Below are 25,754 nucleotides of genomic sequence, written 5' to 3'. Positions count from 1 at the left end.
CGACACGTGCAATTTCTTCTCTCCCTTCACGGGCAAAAATAACGGTGAAACAAGAATACATCGACTACAAAATTGGTACTCAGTTGCGGATTGTAGTTGTCGGTACACGGCAATGGAGTTATTTTCCTATTGACACGGATCCGTAATTTCAACTAGTACTATCGTGCGGAATTTTATACTGATGATCTGGTTCTGCCAAATTGTAGGATAATTTGGTAAAATCCCATTCTGTTGCATTTACACCACTCAAAAAGTTTTGTACCACCTGTATTCTTGTGCATGCATGTGACCAATAGTTTACTGCGGACAGTGAATAAACGTACTAATTTTATGACAGAAAAACCAAGCCCAAAATCTGGAAAACATGGATTACGTATCATGCTTGCAAGACAACAGGGTGGTGGTAACAGGAGCATGTCACAGTATGTATGACCGAAGGTTATTTCACGTATGGTACGTATTCAAACAGGGCAAATGTAAGACAACGTAGGCTAAGGCCTGTACTTATTATTCTGCCATACAGTTAAAGTGTAAACTCATAAAAGTCCCATAGCCTCTGAATAACGTACAACATAGTAAATGAATCGTGTGCTTCTGATACTTTTGCTAATCAGTTTTCTGTGCAAGCAAGTAAAAATACTAACCAATGCACGCCATTCGGTTGGAATATAACGTCTGGTTTCTTTTCAGTACCTACTTAAAACTATGAGATATACTGTGACAACCCTTTAGCTAGTTGTTTATTTTACGTTTTAATGTTGGCAAATGTATTTTAATAGAGTAGGAAAATAAAGTATGTAGTGCTCTGCCAAGACAATTTTAAATGAGCATAAGTTCTAAGTTTAAAAACATTAGTCTGCTTTGATTTTTACCTGCCGCTCAGACTGATCTATGCTTGGCTTCTCTGGATTGGCACACGTGTGCTAGTCAACTGCAACCAAATTATTCCAAACCTATTTTCGTGTCATTGTGAAAACGTGACCGAGTTTTGTGCGGTTCGGGAAACAAACGCCCCCTCCCACGGAACACTATGGCGGGAGTGGCAATCTGTCGACACTTCCTTCCCCTACATCTAGTCGGGGCGTGCATTGTTGCGCTCGGCATTCTTCGTAACCGTCAGGTCCGGAAACACAATTTGAACTCTGAAGCTCTCACCAAGGCAGTTCGTAGCCTATGAAAAGACGCTTTAATTTTTGCGTTAACAGCAAATTGCTTGAATGTTTGGTCGATGAGGCTTCACTCGTAAATCACAATGAGATCCGGAGCCGCGTGTGCCGTGCATGTTTCGGTCGGATCGATAGACCTGCCCCGTGTTGGTTGCGCGCTTCGCCGCAAGATGGCTCAGGTGGCGTCATGGCGGCATAGCGGAAAAGCTGTGGGCTTGTAAACAGCAAACTGGGAGATGGCTCACCAAGTGCTGCCGCTTCTGGTAGGATTGCTGGTCACTTACTGCTACCGTTTACCTCCTGTCATCGCCATCCCGGATAAAAAAGGTAAATGCGTATTTTTAATTTTTTTTCCGGGCAACTTTCCAATCATATGATTAGGAATTGGGAGAGGGGACACTACGCACTGTGTACAAACAATGCCTTGTGCACCGTTCTGTTTCGGCATGGCACGTTACTCAAGTGCAGTGTTGTAACGTGAGAGAATAGAAAACCCTTTGTCACTTTGTACTTATGGCATATATACGTACAATAAAAAGCTTTTAAACTTTTACTATCGCGATCATACTCACACTGTGAAAGAATGTCGGTGTAGAGAATCGTTCCGGGACTAACTTCTGAGGGTTGGATTGTAGTTCATTAATTAAAATGTCCAATGAAATATGTTCGAAATCCTAAAAGTGATTGTGGCAGGATTTCCACTTTGTTGTAAGTCAAGAACTAGCAAGGGAAGTCTGAAATCGTCGGAGAAATTTGGGAAACATTTCTAATGCTTCGAGTGTCCAAGCACATTCTGTAACTTTTAGTCTACTATTACGGTAGTTTATTATATGCCTATATATTTTTTATTGTATTTACTAAGTTGTTTGGATTTGTTGGTGACATTAATAAGAATTTAAAAAATAAATAAATAAAAAAAAACCGGTCTGGTCAGTTGATAACAAACTTTTGAATTTTTTCTTCCGTTGGACAAGGAAAAATTAAAATATGATCAACGAAAACTTTCTCCTCTACACATTTGTCAAAAAACAGAGCGAGGTGGTGCAATATTAAAATGTAGAACTCGCATTAAAGAAGCCCCTGGTTCGAAACCTGTTCCAACCATAATGACCTTGGTTTTCAGTGGTATAACGATTTCACATATAAACTACATACAAATCTAGCGCAAAACGGAAGAAGGGGCATTTTTCAGAATTCAACCTCTTTCGTGGTTTTTTTAAATAAAAAACAATAACAAAAGAAAAACATAATTTATTGAGAAAAAAAAGTGTTTTTACAGATAGTGCTTCTTTGCTGTCTATTAATATACAATAACTAGAAAATGAAAAAAAAAAAAATATATATATATATATATATATCGCTTATACGTTCCGTTATATGCTAAAATTCAAATAATAATCCTTTGCGCTGCTTCTGCTATAGGTTCACTGTTTAATTGTAGGAAACTGGGCCAATCAGAGAAATATGGAATCACAAGTTATCCGGTTGAGACGCCCCACAAGTCCGCAGTCAATATACAGGTGACGTTTGCCTAAGTATGCATAGGATCGTGGTGTTTATCCGGAAGGTCAATGAATCCGCGAATATTTCCTGCCTCCAACAATAATAAAGGGACAGCCACACTCTATGCCCCCCCCCCCCCCCCCCCAATTCCTTTTTTCCCTGGCCAGGGATGTAACTAGAGGGGGGTAGACGGGGCTTATGCCTCAAGCGCCGCATTTAGGGGAGCGCTAAATTGGCAGAGTAATATTTACTATAGATATTCACTTGAATACCGTAGTGTTAGAACACTATATATCTGTTGGAGGGCAGATGAACTTAATTATTTCTTATTGAAAGATGCGTACAGATAGATACATGTACGTAGTCAAATAAGATATTTAAAAACTGGTATTTTTCGCGAACTTTCCAGCTTGCGATGTGTTGAAAATGAATTTACATTTATTTACCATCTACGTTGAATGAAAAAAAAAAAATATTTGGAATAGTGGAATTAGTATGTGATGGCGATATTAGATGTTGCCTGGAAAGGTTTTTGTTTGGTTGGTTGGTGAGTTCTTGGCCCGGGTGGAAACTAATGTAGTTACGTCTCTGCCCTGATACGTCTGATGCGAGAATTCGGCTGGACATAAGGTGGGCACCAGGGCCCCGCTCTTCCTCAAAAGGCCTGATTGCCAGGGGCGTGTTTGGGTCGGTTGATATCTTCTTCGATCTGTGCTGCGCGGCGAGGTTTCTCGACGTGGTAATTTCGTGGGGCGACGACGTCGGCTGTCCCTCTCCCCTCGGTTGGCCTGCCTGCCCCCCACCACCGCGAGGGGACGACAAGGCGTGCCGGTAGCGGGCCGGGACAGCGCGGGGTGGGACGAAGGGGTGCGACCCGGGGCAGGGCGGCCTCACGCACGCCCTTCCCCCCTGGTCGCTGGCGGGGGGCGAGTGTACCAGCCTCCGCGACGGGCGAGCCAGCTGCAGCCAGTGGCGAGTGCTGATTTATTTAAAAGGGGGGTTATCGGGAACTGTACGAAAACTTACATCGTGGGAAATGAGCTTTGCCAATTCTTCTGCACTCCACTGAAGTTTTTATTCTTAATAAAAAAATTAGTTGTCTGTAAATTCGGTTTACGGACGATAGCTTAACGTGACGTCATAACAAAACACTGATGAAATGATTGCATACTTTTATGAATAAAATTGAATCATTTTTTTTTAATTATCACTATTTTGTATGGATACAAAGAAGGAGTGAAATGAAATCTACAGTTTAATTGATAAATTTACTTTTATTTGCACTCATTAATTCAAATATGTTTATTACTTTAACAAACAGATTATTTTAACTATAACTTTTATACATGTTTGCTATTTAACTTCTTCCAATATGTGTTATTCTGTTAAGGATAGGACGATGATAGGAAAAGTAAGAAACGAATGGGAGTGTTTCAAGTTCAATGTGCAAAGAAAAAGTCAAATCGATGGTTGTTCCAATCGAGTGGAAGAGAGATAGATGCGGCGGCGCAAGCGTACAATGAGCGTAACGGGACACACTGTAACGGGACACAGTGTAACGGGAAAGTGTGCGTAACGGGACACTTTTTCGTGTGTGCAGCCGGCGTTTATCGATTTATTAGACGTTGTCACGTCAATAAAGGAGCTGAGGTTTAAGGAGAGATACTGGTTTAGAAATTCGTTATGCCATAACAATTTTTTATCGTCCTGTGTTGATATATAGTAACTTATTTACTGAGGGGACTACGATTTTCGAGCGTCACTAACATTCTAATCGCACGATGGGAATAGTTAGGAACGTGGTGGGGGAACCGGTAGAACACTCCAGATCCCACAACCGAAAACATCCTGTCGCTGTTGTACGTCACTCTTCATCGTCTGACCTCGATGTCGACAGGGCTTTAAGAGAAGAGTTAGAAACCGATAAAAGCCATCTTGGTTTAAAAATGTTCCCAGGCTGACAGTTTTCTCTCACTTAATTTTAAAACAAATGGATCGTATAATCCAGTGGAATTTCTGAGGATAGTATTGACTTTCTGCTACATATAGTTTTCCTTGTGGAAGTTATTAATGTAACTTTGTATTAAATTAAGTTTTTTTTGGGAACTGTAATAATAGCTACTGTCAGTACATACAATGTTATTGTTTCTGAATATATCTTACCGTGTGATCTATGCCTTGACGAAGGCAAATCATCACCATAAGACGATAAAAAATTGTTATGGCATAACGAATTTCTAAACCAATATCTCTTCTCCTTAAACCTCAGTTACTTTATTTTATTTAGAATAACAACTTAAGTGGAGTGCAGAAGAGTTGGAAAAGCTCATTTTCCAAGATTGAAATTTTCGTACAGTTGCCGATAACAGCCTCCAACAGAACTGCTGCCCAGGGGCGTACGCAACGATTCCCTCCCCTTGAAATAGTAATAAAAATAATCTATAAGTCTCACCAACAAAAGAGAGGTCTCTCTCTCTTTCTCTCCCCTTCCCTCCCTTTTTTTTTGAAATGAAATTCTGGGAATACTTCTGCAGCGAACGACGACGGCACCTACAACATTCGTCCATGCAACTCGTCGAGTTCATTTATGGCTTGCGGAATCTTTTAAAGTTGGGACAGAAAGGCGACCCTGCACGACTTCATTAGCTAATGAGCTACAACCAGTATCTCTGCTGGCAGTTAAATCACGCGTGTAAACGAACTGCCTACCCGTCGCGTGAGATCTTCGATGTACGCTACGTCCGACTCACGTTCCGCGCAACCCAATTGACATGACGCACGTCGCGTGCCTCGTGCCTCGAAGCGCTGATTGGCTGGAGCTGATCGAATCGCGCCGTTGTGGAAAGTTCACCAATTAGAACTACGATACGGCTTCAAAGCGTACCGAGCCATGCGGCAGCCCCCAATGATCAAACTGCAGTTAATTTACAAATGACTTACAAGTATTTTTCATTTTATAGCTAATTGTTCCCCCCGCCACATAATCGGACAAATACCCAAACATCCGTGTCATGTAACTGGTCTCAAATTTGACATATTAAAAGAAGTTTCCAGTAGTACCTACCCATGTCCCAACACACGACGTTATTTAATTATTTTACCGAAACTGACAATCAGATGCAGTTTTTGATGTGTAACATCTTAGCTCTCGGTATTCGGCATTTGGTAGGAGTAATTTCGTGAATGGAACGGAATTCGCATGGAACAAAAATGTTTCCACGGTGCCGCCATCTGTGGCGAATGGCGCGAACCAAAGCCAAAAGGAACTTTATAGTACCAACTGTTTTAATGGGTAGTATTTTAACGAAATTACTTGTCGAAAATCAGGTCCGAAGTCGGGGTTTTAGTATTTTTTTCAAGTCAATTTCGCTTTTGCCGGAGGCGTTTCATTACGTAGTTTAAAAATTTATATCTGCTAATCAAACGTAGCTGCTCCGATAGCGAGTTCTACGTTGAAATACGTATTCGGGTTTCGTATTGTAAGTGTATTTGCACATTACCGAGGTTTGGCGAGCAGTGGCGTAGCCAGGATTTGTGTATGGGGGGTGTTAAGAAGCATGCCCCTCCCCCCCCCCCCGGCCCTGTATTAAAGCGGGGGGCCCGGGGGTAATCCCCCGGGAAAATTTGGATTTTAAGGTGTAAAATAGTGCTATTTTAGCAGTTTTCGGTACTTAAATTTAAATATTGTAATGGTAAAATTTTATTAATTTTAATATGAAATTTGTTTGAGTGATGAATAAGAAATTATTTAAAGATTTGGTGTGCTTAGGGGGGGGGGGGGAGGGGGTTTAACCCCTAACCCCCCCCCCCCCCCCCTGGCTTCGCCCCTGTTGGCGAGTACCGAACAGGTGGCTTGTCGCGTGTCGCAGAGGCGTACGGGGACGACGACTGGCCGCTGCGGCGCTCGTACCGGCTCGAGGACTTCCTGTGGACGGGGTCCGGCGACGGGCCGACCAGCTCCCCCTGCGTGACGGCCACCGCGGTGCAGGGCGCGCCGGCGCCGTCCTCCGACTGGGGCCCGGAGCTGATCCGGCCCACGCCGACCCTGGCGGCGCCCGCCTCCACGCCCACCTGGCCCCCGGGGCCGCCGCCCCAGCTGGCCCCGGACCCCCGCTACTGGCTGCTCACCGTGCTCGCCGACGACAGCCGGCCCGCGCCGGGCGTCGCCGAGCTGGAGAACCGCCTGGCGCGACTCTACCGCGTGGCCTTCACCAGGTGCGCTCCCGCCGCCCGCAAGTGAGGACTAGATGTACCTATATGGCAGCCGTTTGTTTAGATGCGTATGTATCAGCTGTACCTGTATTAGAGGTTGGGGAATAAAAGAGTAAACTCATATCATTAAATTCGCATTGTTGCGATTTACCGCGGGTTCGTAAAGGATGGCCCAATTAAAGATTTTTATCACACACAGTTCCATATATATTGCCACCACCTATGTCACATACAAATAATCTTCTAAAATGGCAAATAATTAATCACACTTAAAGAAATGTCTATTCCCCGGTCACTCGTTCCGCACACCTCGCTGGGCCGCACCTCTGGCGCAACTCTCGCCGCAGCGCCCCTCGTGGATCTCCGCCGCGGGACTCCGTCGCCGCACTCCGCCGCCGCCGATAGCGCTTCCCCTTCGCCGAGGGTCCGCTCGACTCCTCGCTCGCAACTTCGCCCGGGACTCCGCCGCGCCCGCGACTCTATCGCCCGGAAGCTCCGCCGCGGGAAAGCTCCCGACTGAACACTCCGAACTAACTCTCCCCGCTCACTGACTTCCTCGGGCATATATATAGGCCCCGGCGCGATTCCAGAACTCACGAGAGCGGCCGGGGCCTGTCGCGTCATCGCGAGCCGTCCCGACGGCAGAAATCTCTCGAAAACACGTGTCGGCGGCTCGCGCAACTCCCAGCTGTCCGGTGTCAGTTACGTGTCAAAGGCAGGGCGCCGCGCGGGGAGTGCGGAGGGCTGGAGGAAGATAAAGCGGTGACCCAGGTGCGCACGGCACATCTCATGTTACGGCGTGCACCTGCGCGTGACGCGGCCTTGCTAACTTTCGTAACAGCTATATGAAGATTCGGTTTGGACTTTATATATATATATATATATATATATATATATATATATATATATATATATATATATATAAGCATATGTACCAGTAATATTTTGAGATACCTATAATTTTCTTCCGAAAGCTTAACTACAGTCGTTAATAAAAGCAGGTTAGAACAGCTGATACAAATATAAACAAACATCCGCTATATCGGTATGTGAAAAATCAGAAGAAAAAAAATGGGGAAAAAAACAGCTTCACGTCTAACGGCTAATGCTCCTTCTGTATCTCTGTCACCACCAACCGACAATCAAATGACAATCCTTCTTATTTTTATCATAGTCTAATGCCCGGCATGCGTTGCAAAGCCTCCGTTTTTTTTTTTAAATCTGAAGTAGGTACTTACACATACACAAAGCATCTCTCCCTCTTTCTAATTCTCTATGTGTATCTCTATATCTCTCTATACACAGACAAAGCGATCTATCACTATATCTCTTCTATCTCTCTCCTCTATACACCTAAATCTCTATCGCTATATGTTACTCTGTAGCAATGGAAATATTAAATATAGTATATGTTTTTACCTATCCATATTTTTATCTATCTATTTACCTGACAGATGTGACATAGATATTAAAAACACGTGTGTATTCGAAAACATTGTTGTGTCAAAATTTCAACGCTATCGGTGAATAACTTATCGGAGATTTTAAGATTTTGAACTAATATATAAATTTTTATTTATTTGGATAAAATATTTTTTCTGTAAGCAAGTTGGATGTCTGTCAGCCTGTATGGAATTATTTAAATAAAAAAATTGCTAATGCTATTGATTAAAATCCATGAGTTTTAGATAGTAACTTATCAGGATTAATTATATTTATTATTTAAATTTTATTTACACATATGATATTTATAAAATTGTTACTAGCTATTATTAGTTTTTAGTTCAATCTTTTTAATGTGTATAAGCTTATGTTTTTTTAATTTTTATTTGTTTGAACATAAACCATGCTGTACATCCTCCATTTGAAGTTGAACACAACTGGACAAAACACGCATGTGCATTGAACTTGATCATGTTAAATTTACATTGCATGATGGGTGCACATTTCGTTGCATACTACTACAATGTCATCCTCAACGTGCCTTAAGACTTGGTCTAACATACCATTTTGATATATTTTTTTTTTGGTATTACTTTTATTCAAAGGCTGTTTTAAAATTTTTAACTCTAATCCTCCCTTGCATTTATTGCTATGCCACAAATATTCACTTTACGTGTAATAACATGGGTATGAAAATTGATGATACACTCATGATATTTGTTGTAAATATTTGTAATAGAACAACACATGCTATGCAGGTATTGGGTTGAAATTTAAAAAAAAACGCCCTTAAAAAAAAAGTAATAATCTAAAAATGAAAAATCAACATTGTGTGTGAGACCAGTGGCGTAGCCAGGATTTGTGTATGGGGGGGTGTTAAGAAGCATGCCCCCCCTTCCCCCCACCGTATTAAAGCAGGGGGGGGGGGGGGTCCGGGGGTCCTCCCCTGGGAAAATTTTGTTTTTAAGGTGTGAAGTAGTGCTATTTTAGCAGTTTTCGGTACTTAAATTAAAATATTGTAAGGGTAAAATTTTTTATTAATTTTAGTATGATATTTGTTTGAGTGATGAATAAGAAATTAATTAAAGATTTGGTGCTAAGGAGGGGGGGGTTTGAACCCCTAAACACCCCCCCTACCTGGCTTCGCCCCTGTGTGAGACAGAGCCTTCAGACTAAGACGTATAACTTGGAAGAACTGAATTGAGCCACAGCGCGTGTGGCACCTCGGTTGTCGGGCGGTGCGCGCAGGCAGCAGGAGCGGCACCTGGGCATCGCCAACGCCACGGTGCAGGCGCTGCAGCGGCTGCGCCGGGCCAGGGTGCCAGAGCCCGTCACCGTGCAGCTGCACAACAGGAGCGCGCCCGAGGCGGGGGGGATGTCGCTGCTGTACACGGTGCGGGTCGCGGGCCGGCCCGTCCTGGCGCGCGCGGCCGCCGCCGACATGCGGCTCGTGTCGGCCGGGGAGATGGCCGCGGAGCTGGGCCGCCCCGTCGTCACCAAGGCCGAGCGTGAGTGTCCTTCGTGTCACTGATCTTCCAGGGGCGATAAATCACGTGTATCGAAGACTCTCTGTTTAAATGCTAGGCATGGTTTTAAAATAAGCTCTACGTGCCTGGGAGCTGGACATCTCGAGCCATGTACAGTGAAGGGGGGGGGGGGGGGGAGGCTATCACAGGGTCTGCCGGGGAGCTGGGCCGCCCCATCATCACGAAGGCCGAGCGTGAGTGTCCCACCGGTCGCGCCCTTCGTGTCGCTGATCTTCACGTGTATCGAAGACTCTCTGTCTAAATGCTAGGCGTGGTCGTACAACAAGCTCTACGTGCCTGGGGAGTTGGACATCTCGGGCCATGTACAGTGAAGTGGGGGGGGGCTATCACAGGGGAGGTAGGCGTTGACCATCGGTAGAGACCCGTGAATTTCGCGGATTCATTTCGTGTTACGCTAAAATTCAAATAATTACACCTTAGTGCTGCTTCTGTCATTGGTTCTCTGTTAACATGGAGGACTGAGGGCCAATCAGAGACCCTCACTCATAGAAGTGTCGAATCACAGGCCACCCGGTCGAGACGACTCACAAGTCAGCAGCCGATGAACAGTTGGCATTTGCCCGAGTGTGTAGAGGATGTTGGAGTCCATCCTGGAGGTCATTGAACCCGCAAAATTTGCAGGTCTCTAACCATTGGCAACAGACCGCATGTGCTGTGTGCAGTTTCGTTCACGACTCTCTGCCGCCACGTTCCACTGCCGTGGACCGGCGTTGCCGTCGCTAGAATCAGTGTTGTGTTCAGCCGGTGTGCTCACGGTCACCGTTCCTCGAGCGCACCTGGCTAGTTAGTCAAGGACAACGGTATTCATCGCCAGAGCTGGCGGTTATGCTAAAGCTGCCATGAACAAAGTCTGCCCAGTTATTATGACCTCCCACAAATTTTTGTGTCATTGTCATGCTGTTTCATTTTGTTTAGTTTGTACATATAAACACACTCGAGCATTTTTCTTTTCGACATAATGCAAATGCACTCTCGTTTATATTCCAGAATCATTCGTAAATTACAAAGGTTTCGTTGTATACTGCCGATAACCACGCTCGCCACTATTCTAGTACACAATTTATCATGGTAACCATCATAACAGATCCATTGTCTGTTCCTGCCCGATGTAAGGTTGTTCACTGTGTTGCCACATATACACATATGCCTTGAAGTTCGCTAGCTACCAACTTGTGGATACATAGATATCCTACTTAAAAGCTTACTGTCTCAATACATAACAATTTTAAAGAGCACAACAAAATACCGCTAAATTACAAATTTCACAGATCCAACTGGCAAGATGACCGCTCTGGTTGCTTGCCCAATGCTTCCACCTCCTCGTCTCTGTGGAACACGCCGGCCAGCTTGGCCCCGAACCAAGACCTCACGTGTGCAGGCCTGGCCGCTGATGCCTCGCACAATGCCACGTGGCACGTCACTTGCCAAACCTGTGCACACTGTGGCTTCAGGACCCCGCGCCACCCATTTTCCTTTCTTCTGTTTTCCTCGTTTGTCCAACTTTATGTGAAAAAAGTATTGACATTTGTGGGAGAAGGAAGTACGTATGATATTGTTATTACTGTGTGTTAAAAGTGTTGGTCGATACATTTAGATTTCAATTCAGATTCCATGATTTCATATTAGAATAATTCAACAGAGTTTATTATCTCATATAATGATGCAATTTGCCCAATTTTGACTGTCAGTATGTATAAAACTTAGCCATTAATAATTTATCATAAAAATATAAAAATTTCTTAAGCAAAATCTTCAAAATTTAATATCCAGGTTGTTTTAAAGAGTAGATTTTTTCCAATTTTCCTGGAAGGCCCCCCTAACATCACTATTCTGTACCCCAGGTCCCCCATTAAGGCACTGAGAAGTAAGTGGCCCAGAGCTCCGCAAAGTGCAAGGGATCATTGCATTTAAACCTTACAACATCTGGATGTGATCTTTGAAATATTTTTGCAATGGGGCTGAATAAAAATTAATTTAAATTATGTGAAAAATTATGGACTGGCATTTGTCCATAAATTTTGAACCTAATTACTTAAACACATTACACGAAACTTTTATAGATCACCTCAATGAATGGTATGTACATGGTATCCATCTATTATTTGAAATTTAAAAAGAAAATGATTCTTCAGTCACAAACAACGCGATACATCTAGTTAAATGGCACAGCAAGGGTGTTATTTCTGACAGACTCACTGTGAAATACTCAGCCAACAGCAAAAAGGCCCCCCGAAACTATAGCTGAATCCAACTAAATCTATTTTAATATGAAACATAAATATTTTATACTAAAAATGTTGACAGTAAATTGTAAATAAAACCTGTGAACAATGGGTTGAAGAGCTAATATTAAATAAGTTTTTTTATTTTTTATTTAAGTCTTGTGGACACCAAGGGCAGTAAAGGTGATAACATAAAATATCAGGATTAAGGAATATCGAAGGAGTAATTTTGGAAACTGTGGAAAAACTGAAATCGGGATAGCCAAGCTGTTATTGCAATCCAGTAGGAACTCTGGAATGCAAGCCCAGCATCCGGGAGTGAAAATCTGTAGTATTTCCGGAGAGAGGCCTGTGGTGTTGTGTTCATCATTCCCGCTTCACAGTTATGATTCTGCGAGGGCAAGTGAGCACCCTCAGTGACGGGCTTTTTAATTCTAAGAAGGAGGAGGGGGGGGGGGGGGTTAAGGAGCCCGCCTAGCCTGCCCCTGGGATTTAAGCCCATGCCAGTATCTTCTTACCACTGCACCAACTCAGAGCCGAGTGAAGTCTGGTCGCAGTGCTGTGTCTGCAGCCAGGAGTGCATGCAAGGTTGTCGGGGGAGGTGGGGGGGTTGTTTAGGGGATATATAAGCCTCCTCCCCTAAAATCCTGAAAAAATCAATCATTCCCACCAACAAAAGGTAAGATTTTGAAAGAGCGAGCAACGGGGGCAAAGTGGTTCAATCCCGCCAGCGGCGTAGCCAGGATTTGTGTATGGTGGGGGGGTGTTAAGAAGCATGGGCCCCCTGTATGAAATCGGGGGATCCGGGGGTCCTCCCCCGGAAAATTTCGGATTTTAAGGTGTAAAATAGTGCTATTTTAGCAGTTTTCGGTTCTGAAATTTAAATATTGTAATGGTAAAAATTTTATTAATTTTAATATGAAATTTGTTTGAGTTATCAATAAGATTTGGTGCTAAGGAGGGGGGGGGGGGGGTTTGAACCTCTAACCCCCCCCCGCCCTGGCTACGCCCCTGCGTCCCGCCCGGCGACCAGGGAAATGTGCCCCTGACGGCAGCGTACCTGAAGCAGCTGCCGCCCCTGGACGGGAGCTGGCGGCGGGCCCGGGCCAGGGACACCTGGCTGCTCCTGGGCTCCGCGGCGGCCGCGCTGCTCCTGCTGCTGCTGCTGGCCGTCTTCCTGGCGCTCAGCCTCGGCAAGAAGAAGCGCGGCAAGCGGCGCGTGCTGGCGTCCGCCGGCCGCCCCCGCGGCGCCTCCAACGCCGCCTACCGGGACGACGAGGGCGCCCCCGAGGTGAGGCAGGCTCGCCAGGGGGGGATACTAGCACTAGTCGTACATTTCTGTACCTATTGCAGGACACGGTACACTTTCTGGTATCCCACAACAAGAATAGAGATGGATAACAGTGGTTGAGTTTGTTGATGGGAAAGAATGAATTAAAGGGGGAGATTTGAGGATAATTTTTTTAAAAACTTTAACACTACTATATAAACGCCCGTCTACAATAGTCCGAACCTGTGCGTGGTCCGTGTCCTTATCCGAATGTGAGTGACCTCACATTGTCTCACCGAAAACTGCCCTGTCCACAGTTGCGATGTCCGATGTCCGAATGTATTGATTTCTAAAGTTGTCACCAGAGCGCAGTAAATGTGCCAAACCAAATTTTTTTGTTTATTGTTTTGATGCTTTGTAGTTTGAGATTGAACTTATGAAAGTTATGTAAGTTATAAGTGACTTGCAACACCTCCCATTTCCTTCAATAACAAAAACAAACACCACGTTTTCAAACGGGAACCGGAAATTCAAATATCGTGAGTGTTCTGTTCTTTTTCTGTGTCCGAAGTACACAGGTTGGGACAAAAAGTTCATATTGACGAATGTGACCAGGTAGGTTCAGACCTTCGCCCACTTGACACATGACGTCAGAGGGTCACGTGGACCAATCAGCGACGAGTGTCCTTCGGCGGACACAGTTTAGGACATTGCTATTGTAGACGGGCCATAATGCTTTCAGTATAAACAATATGCCTTCCTTTTGAAGTTTTTGTATCTCCTAAGGGTAGTATCAAAATATTTTGTTTGAAAAGTTTTTACACAAACTGTAGTTTTAGGTGTGGCAAAAATTTTTGATCGAGGACAAAAAAATTCTTTAGTAGACACAATATTAAATATGTTCAGAATTTCTCTTAGAGCTTCTATATATATATATATATATATGTCTTAGATTAAAAGTAAAGAGAACTCCCTAAGCTGGGATGTTAAAAAAAATGTATATATGTATGTTGGAGGAAGTTAACAATAAAAAATGGTGGAAATTTTATACTAAATATTTACAAATTAGTGTATCTTATAATACTTAAAAACATATTTTTTAAATGTTTTAATGTTAAGGTTCCCATTAGTTAGGAGGAATGCAAGTGGAGTACCTAATTTTTTTCTTCAGAATATTTTAACATTTATTTTAGTTTTGTATATTTTTACTCTTAGAAGACAAACATTACAGTTATATGCCATTAATATGTACACAGAGTATGAAATCTTACTTAGATTTAGCAAAGAGAATGAACAACTTCAATAGCTGCATTTGAAATTATTTAGCTTTCGAACTAAAGTTATATCAATGAGCACTTTACTAATAATTTATCTTTATGGGTAAAAAGTGTCACAGCACCATTCATGACAGTTTTTTTTTGGGTTCGTTTCCTTCCCAAAATGTTACCTTTGTCTTCCGTGGTTTATTCAAATATGATTTGACCTAGTTGGTCGTTTCGTGCCACCCCTTATGATTTATTGGAGTTATTTATATCTGCCTGGTACAAGCACCCTTCCATTTCAGTGCAGCTCCGTAGTCGGGGACAGACTTCACAGTAACATGAAATTGGGATGTTGCTTTGCAGACAAGGTAAATACTGTAGCTTATTGAGGATTGCACTTATTTTATTTTACTAGTTTTTACGTAACACTGGTCATACAGCAAAATAATTAAAAACAATGAAAAGTTATGTTAGTCACAAACTGTGATGTATTTGTTTTGTCACAGTCAAGAAAGCAGTTACATCCTAATTTTTTTTATACATATAATATTTTGTCAAGAGAAGCAGGTGTAAGCCAGACTGTACTTAAGTTGAATTTTGTGGGACTGCTAATAGGAATGATTTTTTATTACAGTGAAAAGTCTTTATTCCAGCAAGTTCGGGACCACGGCCACATGTGGTTTTAACAGAAATTCTAAATGTAAATAAGTTAAATGTGACCCGCTGTAAAACAGTAAATGCTGTACTGAAATGAATTACGACAGTAACAATGAACGCTGAGTGAACTAGAAACGAAGGCAGCGCAGCAATGCTACCTGGCTCAAGGTCAACACCCGGGATCTTCCTAAAAAGAGTGAACGCGAGCGGTTCGATACGTGCCTGATTAAAGAAAGTACCGAACCATATAATGCTGGATAAAAGATTTTTCACCGTATTCGTTTTACTTCAGACAAGAAGGTATTAAATCGTGAAATTTCTGATATGATCTCAGAGGAACAGTTGTAAGCAGGGGCGTAGTAACTGGGGGGGGGGGGGGGGACAGGGGGGACGTGTCCCCCTGAACTTTTTGGGTGGAGGGGACTGTCCCCCCCCAACTTTCTAGACTGTGATATTTTTATTTTATAATATTATTCTGCCTAACTTTATTTGTAATTTCTTCACTCATCAAATTTTATCTCAAGGAAACAATAATAATTTTATCATCAATGTACCCAATGGTTATATAAAAAAAAACTGCTTGAAAAGCGCTATTTTGGCACTTTTAAAAATCAAAATTTTCCGGTGGAGGACCCCCGGACACCCCCCCCCCCCCCGTCTAGTAGGAGGGGAATGGGTTTACATGACATCAATATCATTATTTTCCCCCCCAACTTTATGAACACAGCTACGCCAATGGTTGTAAGGCAGTTGCTGACAGGAATAAATGTTCAGGGTTTATTCCAGTGATGGAATGCTGAACAGCTTGCTCCAGCGGTTGGCGCTCCTGTTTGCCTGGGCAGGTAGCGGACGTGCCCGCCGGCGGCACGCCGCGCTTCCGCGACGAGGCGGTCGTGGTGGGAGCCGTGCAGCGCAAGAGCAGCGCCAGCGGCAGCGAGTCCTCAGACACGTCGCTGGTGCGCCGGAGGCCCGCGCACGCCCCCCAGGGGGCGTTCGCCCCCCGTGCGCCTGACCCCGGGCGGGTGGCCCCCAAGCCGCAGCCGCGCAAGAGGCTCTCCGCCGCTCGCAGGGCGCAGCAGGTGACTTGCACGGCGGCCGCGCTCCTCGTGACCGCTCACTGTGCACTCATAACGATATTACGGTAATATCAAAGAAATGTCTATGTGGGGGTAAAAATTCAAGGAACGTTTACGATGAGAAATATACAGTTTTGTTTGTGTAAACGCTTCAGTTATTTCAATACTTATTTTTTTTTAGTATTCTCCCGAAATCAGGTGCGCAACAACAGGGGGGGCAAGGGTATTTTGCCCCCCCTCTGAAACCTTGATGTGGGGGCAAACGGGGGCAATGAAAGTGCTGTGTAATCAATTTTTAGATAAAAAAAACTGCTTAAATAGTACCATTTTCCACCTTGACATACAATTTTTCCCGGGGGAGGACCCCCGGACCCCCAGCTTCAATAGGGGGGATCAATGATTCTTTATAAATAGGTATATTGCCCCCCCTTTGGAAATTTAGTTGTTGCGCCCCTGCCCGACACTATATCCATTTTAATGTAAAGATATTTCATATAGTTTTAATTGGTTATTTTGTGTGTCTGGCAATAGAAGGGTTAGCACTAGTAGGTAGTACATAATTTTTTTAGTCTGGTGGGCAATGAGTATTCGTACACCACATGTACTTTTGGATATATGTTTACTTTCATGTCAATATTTTTTTTTTCTTTACTCCTTGTCATTTGAAAGTCGTTGTTGGGCTTCGTCGTTCACGATGCACAGAGCTGGCACCTCGTTACATCAGAGCACACCACAGTCTTGTAGTCCTGTCGCCTCAGAGCTCTCGTCTCACACCCCATGTAGATTTTTTTTACAATTTTTTTCATTATTGCTTTTATTCAAGGGCTATTTCTGAAATTTTAAATTGCTACCTCCTTTGAATTTGTTGCTCTGCAATAAGAATTCACAACAGATCCTTCACAAAGTGTAAATATAATGGGTGTAAAATGTTGTGCAAGTTTTTTGTAATTATAATTACTTTCACGACTTTTTACGCCCATTATAGTAAGTACACTTTGTTATAACCTGCTGGAAATATTTGTTACAGAACAAAAATTGCAAGGGATGTATAGAGTCAAAATTTCAAAAAAGAACCCTTATAATACGTAGTGATGAAAAAAAAAAATAAAAAAAAATCAACATGGCGTGCGAGACAGCTTTCAGCCTCTGTGAATAACCAGGTGATGTGAAAACTCACTTGTGCTTTTCAATTCTTGGCTCTTCTTAAATCATCTTTTCACGAATACACCTGTGAGGGTTTATACTGTTTTAATAATTCATAGCAAGTGTTTTATTTAAGGAACTTTTTTTTTTTATATTATTCAAAAATGACATTTAAGTCTCACCAACATACCACTACTCTGATATGTTTACTGAACGTTATGGTACATACGTGTTCTGTGATGCATGATGTACGTGTTTATTTTTCAAGATATATACCTATTTCTGTTCACAAGCTGCCCCAAGATGGTCGCAAGCGGAGCCAGTCTCCGCCTCCAACACAACCTCGAGGAAGTCAGCAGGCGACGTGTGAGGAGCCACTGGTGCCAACCACTGGCATAGCTGCAGCCAGCCCCAACTCGTTCCTTTCCATGCCTTCCATTAAGGCTTTTCCCAGGTGAGTGACATTAAACTCCCCAAAAAAATAAGGATAAGCAGCCTAGAACTGTGAGCGACATTCTAGACAGGATTTTTATGGTTTTATTTTTAGTCCAAATTCATTTTTAAAACAGAGCATTTCTGTGTTATAGTTTTTAATTTTTATAAACGTATTTTCGTGATAATCTACCAAAATAATGGTAAAATTTATGTGCTGCATTTTTAAGATACAATAATTGGCATTAAATTGGTCTAAAACAGATATATTCAGAACAATAAAAATAAATCAGTGAGCATTTGAGGCTAAAAGTAATCCATGTACTTTGGTAAAAACCCAGACGGGGGGTGTTGGAAAGGACCCCTGTGCACAGAGGTGTACCCCAAAATTGAACCTTCACCAATTCCCTGTGTCTCACCAGAACAAAAAAGACATTACTTGAATATTCCAAATAATAAAAGGTAACTCTCGTGATTTGAAATAAATTTTAGTTAAATGCTACTTTAATTCCACGACACAGCTTTCATTTCGGTACTTTGTATATGGTGTATTAACTTGCATGCTGTGTTTTGACGTGCTTTCAGGCGTTATTTCGGTTTTATCGCATTTCACTCCATAATCTTGTCTTTATTCATTATATCGTCGGCTTACTTCTAAAACCTCGTAACTCCATTTCAGTCAATTTTACGGGAGAACTTTTGAGCTTTGGGAGCACGGTTTTGACTGACAAAGATACGAGGTTTTATAATTTGTGAATAGAAAAAGATACGAGGTTTTATCGGCATATGAACTATGAAAAAATGAAAAAAAATACACCAAACACATCCGGAATATAAAACTGGGAAAATCTGGACTTACGAGTAAGCTGATGATATCTCATTTACTGAAATGGCTCTTCATGGAGGATAGATGAGTGCAGTGTCGTGCTGGACGTGACGCAGGGGCGCCAACATCCCGAAGCCGCTGGTGTGCGTGCTGGAGCCCGTCAGCGTGAGGCACCTCGACGCGGAGGAGGGCGTGGTGCTGGAATCCGTGCGCAAGCTCGCGAGGCACGGCAGTCTCGAGGGGGAGGACCCCGGGGTGATCGGCCCCGTGGTGTGGGACATGCACTGCCACCGCGTACAGTGCCGCCAACCCGCAGGTACCCGGGCGGGGGGGTGGCGGAGAGGACCCCTGTGTACAGGGCTGTACCCCGATATTGAACCTTCACTGCCACCGCGTACAGTGCCACCAACCCGCATGTACCCAGACGGGGGTGGCGGAAAGGACCCCTGTGCAGGGCCGCAACTAGTGGGGGGGGGGGGGGGGGGGGGGGGGGGGGGGCAAGCAAGCGGGGCATACGCCCTGAGCGCAAAGATGTGGGGACGCCGAAATCGCTTGCATTGTAATTCCTACTACAACTGGTAACTGGTAAAACATTTTTGCATGGAAGTTACAGTAGCACAGAAACTGTTACATGTAGGTATGGAAAATGCTTAAATAGCAACATTTTTCCGTGGGAGGGCCCCCGGAGATCCGCTTTATTGGTGTGGTATGTGCAAAAAAAGAGGGGGGGGGGGGGGGGGCATGAATCCATTCATGTCCCGGTTGCCAGGGACTCTAGTTGCGGCCCTGCCACTGTGTACAGGGCTATACCCAAATATTGAACCTTCACCAATGCCATATGCCTCTCTGAAATCATAAAAAAAATCTCTCACCAACAAATGGAAAATAATTTTGAAAGCAAACAGCAAGTAAAGTGATTCTTTCCCCCAATACGCTCCTGCTGGCAAGTCACTAAGCATATTCTAATGTTATTTTTTGCTATTTAGATGAATACTTGACTTGCAGAGCTTACTAAATGAGGTACATAGCGCAATGAAAAAATTTATGACACACTTGTGAAGACCTCGATTAAAATTTTGGTCCAGCCAGTACGATTTTGGTTCTCTATGGTTTCCCCAAATAAATTTCAGCCAAATGCTAAGCCCTGTTTTATAGTGCAATCTCTAATGAACATGCTGTCGAGATCACACCTAGTTTATCCTTGAAATACTTGTCCTAAAAGTGCATTTACAGAGCTTGTCCTTAAATTAAGAATGAAAAATTTAAGAATAAAATAATTTAAGATGAATAGCCCTAGGACAAACAAATGTTTCTTGAACTTAAATTTTTAGAACCAATTTTAGGATATAACTTTAGGACAGTTGACTTAAGGATCAACGATGGTAGAGTAAATGATGGTAAAATAAATGACTAGCCTTACCATATACCTTCCAACTGCCGTATCCACAATGTTTTGCTAGCTTTTTTTTTTTTAATGCCTTACTTTAGGAATAGTTACACATTGAATACAAATAATTTCCACATTATTGTAATGGGCTGTCTTTAAACTATATCTGAAAACATTTTAGCTTTAAAAAAAAAAAAATAAAATAAATGATGTTCCAGTAAAAAGTAGAGCTAATCCATATTATACAAGCTCTCGTTTATCATCATATGATATGAAGCAAGTTGTAAGAAAAGGTTGATAAGGCCCAGCCTACCCGGGCACACACACGGTATGCAGAGCTTCAGAAGAAATGACGAGATTTAAAAACTGCTCGAGATACCGAACGGAGTAGTCCATTATGAAAAGCACGTAAGAATACGCCGAGGACAGATGAGTAGTTCTGTTTCCGTATTTTGTTTTAGAACTGTATGTTTTGAAGAGTGAAAATATCCAAAATATTTTTTTAATTATGAATAATTTTTAAGCATGAAACACCAGGTACAGATTCTTGAAAGCACTAAATGGACTTGAAATACACCTTCATCTTCAGTTCTCCGCCGTATAATGTTATGGTTTCTAGTCGAATCTCATAGTTGTCCCATGTATGACGAGAAGACTGCTCCAGTTCGGAGCCATGCGTACTGCGCTAAAAGCACCAGCGAGCGTTACACTATCAATCCCTCCTGACCAACGCAACTACACCAATGTAATAAGTCCAGAGAAAGTCAAGGAATTGTTTCATCGGGTATTCGTGAACGTGGTCGCAGCAGGCTCGAGGGCGGACTGTGGTGTCCGCAGCGGAGCCCATCATCGAGGACCTGGTGCTGGACGTGGAAGGGGCAGCGGAAGAGGAGTGCGGTGCGGAGGCGGCCATGCCGAGCGTGGGGCGAGTCCGCCAGAGGTTCCAGGAGCTGCTGGACGACGCCTTCAGCCTGTTCGGGGGCAGCCGCAGCGACAGCCCCGTCGACGAGGAGGGGGGCGGCACCTCCCCGGCCCTGCAGCGTGTGCGCTCCGCCGTCGTCAGGTGGGGGCTGCGAGCTTTGCTGCCGCGTGTTGGTCCCAGTCAGACATCGAGTCAGGACATTTCACTTGAAAACATGGCTGAGTCAGGGTCATCAATGTCCCCTGATCACGTGTGTTAAAAGAAAAAATTGTAAATGAGAGAAAAAATTAAACAAATTTATTTGTAAAGAACTGTGTGTGACTAAGATAACACTGAACATTTTAAGGTGTTCTGTGACGACTAAACTGTCTGAAATTGTTGAATCATCATGAGGGATGTTATACACCAAAAATAGTTTAGAGTACTCTTTAATCTTGGAGATCTTGTAGACGTAAGTTAGGCTGGGTTCACAATTAAAAAAAATTGAGTGCATAGAAAGCCGTGCACACGACCTGTGCACACGACCTGTGCGAACTGCGAAATCGGTTCACAATTGAATTCTCACCGTTAATTTCAGCCGATGAAATTTCGCGAATAATGCGACATCTGTTTGCAGTGTTAGTAAATAAACATATTAACTTTAAAAATAACGATGATACTATTATTATCTCGACATTTTCTTACCACAATATGATTAGTAAATATAAACATATTTCTAGTCCCGCCAAAAAAAGCACCCTGCTCTTCTCTCACTGGCCGTTGTGCCATGCGTACGCGACCGAAATAAAATATATTCATTTCACTCCTATGCGCAAAAAACTTCGCTCCCATGCACACGACCAAATTTCTGCTATTGTGAATCGTTAGGTTAGGAAGCATGGCGTTCATATCCTATGCACACGACCTACTGTTACTGTTTATTTTTTTACCAATTGTGAATCCAGCTTTATTCCAACTACCACCTTTGCGCCTTCACCTCAGTGTGTGATGTGGATGTCGGCAGGCCCGAGGGGGAGCCACTGCCCGGCTCGCGGGACTGCGCCCCGCGACCCCACACGTCCAGCCACCGGCGCCCGGCGACGGCCAGCGCCTACCGCCCCCGAGGCGCGTGGGGCACCGCGCAGCCGTCCCCCGACACGGGCCGGCCCGGGACCCCGCCCCGGCCGCTGAGCGCGGGACCCTTCCACCGGCCCGCGGTCGACCCCGCGCTCGTGCTGTCGGACGAGCGGCTGCCGCCCACAGACCCAGCCGTGCCGCTCATCGCCGCCATCAAGGAGGAGCTGAGGAGGTTCCAGGGCTCGGCCCCGCTGCCGGGGAGCACGTCTGCCGAGACCTGAGCCGCCCCCAACGCCCGTGCCACGTCCGTCCGCCAGCACGAGTACGGACCGAGTGTTCGCAGGCTGTACGGACGAGCATCAGAAGGATGTGCCACACAGTGTTGTCGATTTGCACCAGATAGTAATCTTTTCCGCTCACAGAAGTACGGACAGAGTGTTCACAGGTCGTACGGACGAGCGTGTACATGAATGGAACTAAAGCTTATCATCCGAAGGATGTGCCACACAATGTTGTCGATTTGCACCAGACAGTAGGTGAAATTCAGTCCCGGATTTTTCCGTCCAGTTGAATGCCAAATACAAATGTAATCTTTTCCGCTCGCAGAAGTACGGACCGAGTGTTCGCAGGTCGTACGGACGAGCGTGTACATGAATGGAACTAAAGCTTATCATCCGAAGGATGTGCCACACAATGTTGTCGATTTGCACCAGACAGTAGGTGGAATTCAGTCCCGGATTTTTCCGTCCAGTTGAATGCCAAATACAAATGTAATCTTTTCCGCTCGCAGGAGTACGGACAGTGTGTTCGCAGGTTGTACGGACGAGCATCAGAAGGATGTGCCACACAGTGTTGTCAATTTGCACCAGACAGTAGGTGAAATTCAGTCCCAGATATTTCCGTCCAGTTGAATGCCAAATACAAATGTAATCTTTTCCGCTCGCAGAAGTACGGACAGAGTGTTCGCAGGTTGTACGGACAAGCGTGTAAATGGAACGAAGCTTATCATCCGAAGGATGTGCCACACAATGTTGTCAATTTGCACCAGATAGTAGGTGAAATTCAATCCCAGATATTTCCATCCAGTTGAATGCCAAATACAAATGTAATCTTTTTGATACTAATCCCAGCATAAGAGGGTAATAAAGTTTTTTTTTTTTCCTCCACACTAGAAAATGATGAAACACATAATTATAAGAGTACAAATATCAGAAAAATTAATTTTGTTTTAATCTTATTTAAATCCTTTAGTGTTATGATTGTAAATTTTTATTTTATTTTAATAAATTAGTTAATTCTACCAAATTAAGACTCAAATCAGTTGCAAAATTTATATATATTTATGGGCTGAAACCTTAAATTTTGTGTTGAGAAATTAGCTCCAGCTGAACTCTGCTCAAAAGTAGCGATCACTGTACTTTATGAGATAAAACTAGATATAATTTTTATTAATACTCAATACATATTTGGTTAATGCAAGGAGTGTCAAATCATGTACCACTTTTTATCAAACTTTATATAGCATTACACGTAAATTAAAGCAGGTATAAACACAGCAAAAGTAAACACCTTTACTCACACCACCAAGATTGTAAAGTAAATAAAGCACTCACTCATACATGGTTGCAAATTGATTGCAGGCCTAAAACTGGCTCAAGCACGTCGGAGAAAATTACACCAGACAACTGCTGGGATTTTTTTTAACTTCATTTTTTATACTGCTGAATCTTGCAACTGCAAAAGCAGAAACATCACAAAGTTGCTTTTCTGGCAACTATTGCAATTGCTTAAACAAATAGTAGTTTTCAATTAATTTAAACCAGTCAATGTTCTTCATTTATGCCGTAGTTTAGGAAACAAATAATTTATTTAGTGGTTTGCAACATATATAAGAAATTACATAAAATTTCTTAAATACACTTCGTGAAACACAGGCATGCCTGCAGGTTCTGGATAGATTTGTATGACAATGCAATGTTTTGTTACTGGATACCAAGTCTAACTTGTACTCAAATCCAAGCTTTTTTTGGTAACATGTGGTTCAAAATTTTGAATGTTAACACACCTCACAAAGTATGTAATATTGTTAACTAAAGTGATTTTTCGTTTTAGGTATGTAAAACCCTTGAGTGAGCACCGAACAAATCTAGTTCACCTCCAAAACTTATTTCAGCAATTTCTTTCATCCTCATTCTATTTTAAGCCTCCACTCAATAAACGGTAAATGTGTGCATTATTTTTTTTCTTCAAAGAATTTTCTTTTATTAAGGGTTTTGATGCAGCAAATATTTGAGTTATTTCTGGAAACCAAGAACAGGTTCTCGCAAATAAAATTTTTTTTGGAAAAGCATAATATAAGAGTGCAGCTAATTTTCGGGTCCAGGCTTCGGAACAGTGAGAACTCGTGAAACAGAGGTTCGATAGTTCCCACCACACTTCAAGTCCTCCCTGAGAAGCGGTTCTGCTCGGCCAATGGCGAGACGTGTGTCCGCCCCACACGCATGCATGGCAGTGCAAAGGCAAGGTATGTACAGTAATAATAGTAATTTTTTAATGTAACAATTCACTGTGCTGGATAAGTTTTAATTAAATAAAAATATAAATATGCTGTTACAATGTTACATAAGCATTTCTTAATAAATGATCCATTCTGATGCACATCTTTTTTTTTTGTACAAAACTTGAAATGCACAAGTTGTAGGACATAACATGCTCATGTTCACAATTGCTATAAAATGTGTATGTATGATGAGTACATAATATTTAGAGCATCATTTTATAACGCTTATTACACAGAGGCAAGTCTTAAAAATAAAAATCATGAAAAAATAGTAAGTACAGAATTGGACTAGCAAACTTTAGTTGCAAAATTGTTGCTTAGCAGTTAATACATATATGACAAATATTTACATACGTACATTATACTACACTTCTGGTATCACTTCACATACTGATAGTTCTTGAGAGCAACATATACAATTGCACAGCTGGGGGATAAAAAAAATAATACTTAGATACACACACTAAGTAAATTTTAAAATACAGGTAATACAATAATAAAAAAACTCATTATAAAAAAATAATGCACTCTTACAAAGATTTCTTTCAAAACCAAACTTCATATATGAATTCTCCACAATTTATTTCATAATTTTATCACAGAAATTTGAAATATGAAGATGAACCACAGGCATTAATTAACATTTAGAGCTAAAAATGCTGTAGGAATGACCCAGAGAGAAAGATGATTTTTAAGGTGGGTCCACGCATTGACGAAAGTTAATTTCAAGCCATACATTAAAATCGTAAGAGGAATTTGCTCAGGGTAAAGCATACTGTGTGTAACTTTGGGCTGAGGATTGGCCTGAGCTGTAGGTTAATGGACAAAGTCGCTGTCAGCAATAGCAGATTTAGCCTGCAAGGTAGTGGCACCTGGGACAATGAAATATTGAGTTCAGAGGTCTCCTCGGATGTTTGATGACCTGGGATTTTTTGGGCCGACCACTTGCCAGAGCCCAAGAGAGCTGGCCGATATTCTACCAATCGTAGACGGCTCCCAAGGGCTCAGCACTTTTCATATTAAGGTCCTCTACAAGTAGTGCTTCATGTATGTATACCAATGTTTCAAAC

General features: G+C 42.9%; 1 protein-coding gene across 1 annotated transcript; it reads left to right on the top strand.

Annotated features, from left to right (window-relative positions):
• Window positions 1-1,088: 1,088 nt before the first annotated feature.
• LOC134534187 (uncharacterized) lies at window positions 1,089-23,345 on the top strand. The gene is made up of 9 exons (XM_063372344.1): window positions 1,089-1,493; window positions 6,539-6,884; window positions 9,573-9,832; window positions 13,149-13,384; window positions 16,125-16,361; window positions 17,795-17,955; window positions 18,876-19,075; window positions 20,984-21,209; window positions 22,072-23,345. The coding sequence occupies exons 1-9, from the start codon at window positions 1,403-1,405 to the stop codon at window positions 22,403-22,405; spliced, it is 2,091 nt and encodes a 696-aa protein (XP_063228414.1). The 5' UTR covers window positions 1,089-1,402; the 3' UTR covers window positions 22,406-23,345.
• Window positions 23,346-25,754: the final 2,409 nt, after the last annotated feature.

Source organism: Bacillus rossius, chromosome 7 (genome assembly GCF_032445375.1).
Source record: "Bacillus rossius redtenbacheri isolate Brsri chromosome 7, Brsri_v3, whole genome shotgun sequence".
NCBI classification, from domain to species: Eukaryota; Metazoa; Arthropoda; class Insecta; order Phasmatodea; family Bacillidae; genus Bacillus; species Bacillus rossius.
The sequence above is the reverse complement of the archived record's forward strand: the minus strand, read 5'-3'. Positions and strand labels throughout refer to the sequence as shown.

Excerpts from the sequence above, each read along its gene's own strand:
- LOC134534187 (XM_063372344.1), top strand. The coding sequence starts at position 1,403 with ATGGCTCACCAAGTGCTGCCGCTTCTGGTAGGATTGCTGGTCACTTAC. Across the intron at positions 13,385-16,124 it reads ACGACGAGGGCGCCCCCGAG|GTAGCGGACGTGCCCGCCGG; the intron begins GTGAGGCAGGCT and ends TTGCCTGGGCAG. Across the intron at positions 21,210-22,071 it reads GTGCGCTCCGCCGTCGTCAG|GCCCGAGGGGGAGCCACTGC; the intron begins GTGGGGGCTGCG and ends GGATGTCGGCAG.